Below are 5,644 nucleotides of genomic sequence, written 5' to 3' on the forward strand. Positions count from 1 at the left end.
GCAGTCGTGAGCTGCCCAGTGTGGGAGCTAGAAATCAAACTTAGGTTTCTCCAAAAGCCGCAAGTATTCCTCATCTCTAAGCCCTCCCTTTCATCCCTTGAGGAAAAAAAAAATGAAACTGGGGTTGGAACCCCTATTGGTGGGCGGTGATTCTGTGGGTTCACTAATGAATGTAATGAAGCCAGACGTATGATAAGCAGTGGGACTGTGGTACAAAGAGACCAACAACACAGGACCATTCCCCACCCCCGCCCCGTCTATATCCATACACACACAGCTGTGCTGTGGCCCAACACTTGTTGAGAAGCAGCTTGGAGAAGGAGGGGTTCCTTCGGCGCCTGGTCTTGCAAGTACAGGGGAGAAAGCCTCGCTCCTGGTGGAGTTCATGTGTGTCTGGGACTCCCCAGGTTTAGACTCCCTCCCGCCAAATACTTCCTCTTCCAAATAAAGAGCTCGTTGACTAGCTACCTGTGGTGGAATTTGCTACCTATGATGGCTTGAATAGGCGTGGCCCCCATCGACTGTGGGCTTGAATGCTTGGCCCATGGGAAGTGGCACTGTGAAGAGGTTTGGAGGAAGTGTGTCCTTGTGAGGACAGGTTTTGAGGTCGCCTATGTTCAAACTACACCCAGTGTGGCACCCAGTCACTTTCTGTCGCCTGCTGGTCAAAGATGCAGAACTCTGAGCTCCTAATCCTGCACCAGGCCTGCCTGCATGCTGCCATGCTTCCCACCATGATGATAACAGACTGAACCTCTGAACCAGTAAGCCAGCCCCAATTGTCCTTCGTGAGAGTTGCCTTGGTCATGGTGTCTGCTCACAGCAGTGAAACCCTAACTGAGACACCATCTGACCCGTCTGCAAGTCCTTTCGTGTCTGAGAAAACCTGGAACAAAGAGGCACAGGGCCCAACATGAAGCAAAGACATGAAGTGTTTTATTCATCTGTAGAGAGAGGAGATGCCGGGTTGGTCACCAAGAACAACAGCATTTCCTTGTGTTTCTCAGGTGGTCTCCAGTGACCTATTTGTTGTGTTCTCTCTTTCTAAGTAAAGAAACATGACAGTTCTGGTTCTGCAGAGTTTCTCACTGGACGAAAGCCGTCAATAAAGAAGCAGCGTTCCTAGGTGCTTGAGTTTCCGATGAGACAGAAGACTGAAGAGGAAAAGTGAGCTCCCCCATAGACATAGATAACTGGTAAATCTGGACAAGAACACAGGCTCGTAACTTCGAAGAGCAAGGATTTTTTTTTATATTAATCTCGTAGAAAAGAGACCCCAAGATCTTTACAAGCTATCTGGCTGGAAAATGCCCAGAGTCAAAAGAAGCCAGAAAGCACCTCCAGCTAGCTGGGAGATGATCGAACCAATGTTGGATGAACTGGATCAAAAGAGGAGAGAAGCTGAAACTGAACCCCGGGAGGGAAAAAGGAAAAGTGGAATCTCGGTGGCCCATCTTCAGAATCCATCACCAGAAAGCCCACTATGTCTTCGACCTCCTTTACAAGAGGAAAGCCATAAGCAGAGAAGTCTATGAATACTGCATGAAGGAAGGCTATACAGACGAAAACCTGATTGCAAAGTGGAAGAAGCAGGTACTCTGCATTCAGACTCGGGACACCAACTTTGGCACCACCTGCATTTGCCGGGTTCCCAAGAGCAAGCTGGAAGTGTCGCATCATTAAGTACATGCACTGTGACTGCTGGGGTTGCTCCGGCTGACTGATGCCCTTGACTCCTCTGCATCCTGGACTTCGGACTTTGGGCCCCTGCTTATTGGGCCACTGCCTCCTGAAGCAAGTCTTCTCAGAGTGGCACTCAGAGAAAAGACCCAGGGGAAGCACAAGCTCTACCGGTGACAGCTGTAGTGTTCACCAGCTGAGATCTGTAAAAATAAAACCTTTATACCTCTTTTAAAGAAGAAAGAAAGAAACACGACAGTTCTAAGTTACTTTCATGAATTTTTCTTACCTCCTTATACTTTAATTTTGCAATTGTGTACATGTGCCCTGTTGCCTATGAATGAGAGTGTGCACACAAGTGCAGCGTCCATAGAGGCCAAAGGGGTCAGAACCCAGCAGCTGGAGTTAAAGGCAGGGGCAAGCAGCCTAGTTTTACATACTTTAGGGAAACTTTCTGGGAGGGGGCTCGGTAAAGAGATCGACAATACGACCATGCCAATATTGGGTGGAGGTATTGTAGACAAGAGAGAGAACAACCAGGGGCGTCTAGAGGAGTCTGCCACTGCTGCTTCTCAGGGCCAGAGAGAGAAGCAAAGGCAGGGACAGAGGTAGACTGGCAAAAGTCCAGCCTAAGGGAGAAAATAACCAAATGGTGGGGAGACCTGCCAGGGAGAGGGGTTCTGATGGGGTGAGAGAAGGGCATGTAAGTTGGAGCAGCCTGGGGACCAGCATGGGGTTCTGATCTGTTGCAATCTTGTCTGCATGATAATATTAGAGAACTAGATGCCCTCTCTGGAGATTGAAGGGCCCGTAGGAGCAGCTTTAAAAAGTAATGGCTCCCCATGGCAAACAGAAAGCCACTTTATGATTTCCCCAAGGAATGTCGAACATTTCCTGGGTCAGGGTCCAGCCTGAGCTGAGCTCAAATGATCATCTGGGGACTTTGAGACCTGACAGAAATCAGGCTCCGGTCCTCCGCAAGGATATCATGTGACTAATAGGAAACACATTTAACTCTCACACAGAAGCACTGAAGTGGCAAAAAACGATTTTTTGACATAGTCTCATCGAGACCAGAACTCACTGTGTAGCTAAGGATAGTCTCGATCTCCTGGTTCTCCCACCTCTGCCTCCTGAGTGCTCCTGGGTGTACAAAACCACCCTGGCTTTACACTCCATTCTAACCAGGAGGCTCTGCAGTGTTACAGGAAGTAAAGGATTCCGTTCCTCCCTTTCTTCCAGTGCTGGGTCTTTGTATAGGTTGAGCAAGTCTGGCCCCTCCCCCAGTGAATGTGCCCACTCTCCTTTTTACATTTTACTTTGAAATGGGGCTTCGCTTGTTGCCCAGAACTCACTCTGCAACTCAACAAACTTTCCCAACTAGTGATCCACCTGCCTCAGCCTCTATAGAAGACCATCTTAGCATTTCCTCTAGGCTCTGCCCAACAGTTACCTAGCAACAGCTGCATAACAGGTGCGAACCAGGAGCCTGTGGAATAGGACTGTTCTGCCTCTCTCCCTCTCCCTCTTCCCCCTATCTCTCTCCCTCTCCCCCTCTCCCTTTTACCCCTTTCCCTTTCTCCCTCCTCCTCCTTCTCCCTCTCCTTCTCCCCCTCCTCCTCCTCCCTCTCTCTGTCTCTGTTTCTCTGTCTGTGTCTTTGTCTCTCTGTCTATCTGTCTCTCCTCTCTCCTCTCTCCTCTTTCCTCTCTCCTCTTTTTCTGTCCTTCTCTCTCTCTCCTTTCTCTGCCTCTACCCCCTTCTCCAGGTACCCTTCCTGCCAATATGCTCTTTTACACTAAGCCTGTCTGTCTGTCTGTCTGTCCGTCATAGGCTGATTCCTCAGCATGGGCGCACTGAGGTGCTCAAGCCAGGTCATCACCTCCGTTTTATAAAACACAACTGATGGGATGGCAGGACTGTTCTACAGCCTACACTACACTACAGCCTACACTACACTACAGCCTACACTACACTACAGCCTACACTACAGTGTACACTACAGCCTACACTACAGCGTACACTACAGCCTACACTACACTACGGACTACACTACACTACAGCCTACACTACACTACAGCCTATACTACACTACAGCCTACACTACAGTGTACACTACAGCCTACACTACAGCGTACACTACAGCCTACACTACACTACAGACTACACTACACTACAGCCTACACTACACTACAGCCTATACTACAGTGTACACTACAGCCTACACTACAGCGTACACTACAGCCTACACTACACTACAGCCTACACTACACTACAGCCTATACTACACTACAGCCTACACTACAGTGTACACTACAGCCTACACTACAGCGTACACTACAGCCTACACTACACTACAGACTACACTACACTACAGCTGGCACTACAGCCTACACTACACTACAGCCTACACTACACTACAGCCTATACTACACTACAGCCTACACTACACTACAGCCTACACTACACTACAGCCTACACTACAGCGTACACTACAGCCTACACTACACTACAGCCTACACTACACTACAGCCTATACTACACTACAGCCTACACTACAGTGTACACTACAGCCTACACTACAGCGTACACTACAGCCTACACTACACTACAGACTACACTACACTACAGACTATACTACACTACAGCCTACACTACACTACAGCCTACACTACAGTGTACACTACAGCTGGCACTACAGCCTACACTACAGCCTACACTACACTACAGACTACACTACACTACAGCTGGCACTACAGCCTACACTACACTACAGCCTACACTACACTACAGCCTACACTACACTACAGCCTACACTACAGTGTACACTACAGCCTACACTACAGCGTACACTACAGCCTACACTACACTACAGACTACACTACACTACAGACTACACTACACTACAGCCTACACTACAGTGTACACTACAGCCTACACTACACTACAGACTACACTACACTACAGCTGGCACTACAGCCTACACTACACTACAGCCTACACTACACTACAGCCTATACTACACTACAGCCTATACTACACTACAGCCTACACTACAGTGTACACTACAGCCTACACTACAGCGTACACTACAGCCTACACTACACTACAGACTACACTACACTACAGCCTACACTACACTACAGCATATACTACACTACAGCCTACACTACAGCGTACACTACAGCCTACACTACACTACAGACTACACTACACTACAGCCTACACTACACTACGGACTATACTACACTACAGCCTACACTACAGTGTACACTACAGCTGGCACTACAGCCTACACTACAGCCTACACTACACTACAGACTACACTACACTACAGCTGGCACTACAGCCTACACTACACTACAGCCTACACTACACTACAGCCTATACTACACTACAGCCTACACTACAGTGTACACTACAGCCTACACTACAGCGTACACTACAGCCTACACTACACTACAGACTACACTACACTACAGCTGGCACTACACTACAGCCTACACTACACTACAGCCTACACTACACTACAGCCTACACTATACTACAGCCTACACTACACTACAGCCTATACTACACTACACTACAGCCTATACTACACTACACTACACTACAGCCTACACTACACTATAGCCGGCACCACCAGGCTCCGTTCATCACACTGTCTGAGCCACCCATGTTCTACCAACACCGGCCACCTTCAGCTTCCAATGAGTAAGGGACCAGGAAAGGAAAGTGGCTCTACTTTTTGAACAACTAATTGGTGATATCAGAAATTGTGTGTGTGGCGGGCGGGGGTGGCATTAATGGATGCTGAAGGAGTTATTGTCTTCAATTCTATGGGCACGGGTGGGCTCACCAGCTACCAGACTCCACACGCATGGTAACGCAGATGACCCTAGTTAGACTCAGTGAGTCACAAAACAGAAAGACATGTATGTGGGGAAAGGTTTCAAAGGAAGGATT

The 5,644-nt window shown here is 48.4% G+C and overlaps 1 protein-coding gene and 1 pseudogene across 1 annotated transcript; both read left to right on the plus strand.

Moving 5' to 3' along the window:
* The first annotated feature begins 939 nt into the window (after nucleotides 1–939).
* Bud31-ps1 (Bud31 homolog, pseudogene 1) lies at nucleotides 940–1,720 on the plus strand (annotated as a pseudogene).
* Nucleotides 1,721–3,588: 1,868 nt separating this feature from the next.
* LOC134486332 (dynein heavy chain-like) lies at nucleotides 3,589–5,430 on the plus strand. The gene has a single exon (XM_063285217.1). It carries the CDS (start codon nucleotides 3,589–3,591, stop codon nucleotides 5,428–5,430), a length of 1,842 nt encoding a protein of 613 aa, XP_063141287.1.
* The last annotated feature ends 214 nt before the right edge of the window (nucleotides 5,431–5,644 follow it).

Source organism: Rattus norvegicus, chromosome 3 (genome assembly GCF_036323735.1).
Source record: "Rattus norvegicus strain BN/NHsdMcwi chromosome 3, GRCr8, whole genome shotgun sequence".
Lineage (NCBI taxonomy): Eukaryota > Metazoa > Chordata > Mammalia > Rodentia > Muridae > Rattus > Rattus norvegicus.

Coding starts and splice junctions, on each gene's coding strand:
- LOC134486332 (XM_063285217.1), top strand. CDS start 3,589: ATGGCAGGACTGTTCTACAGCCTACACTACACTACAGCCTACACTACA.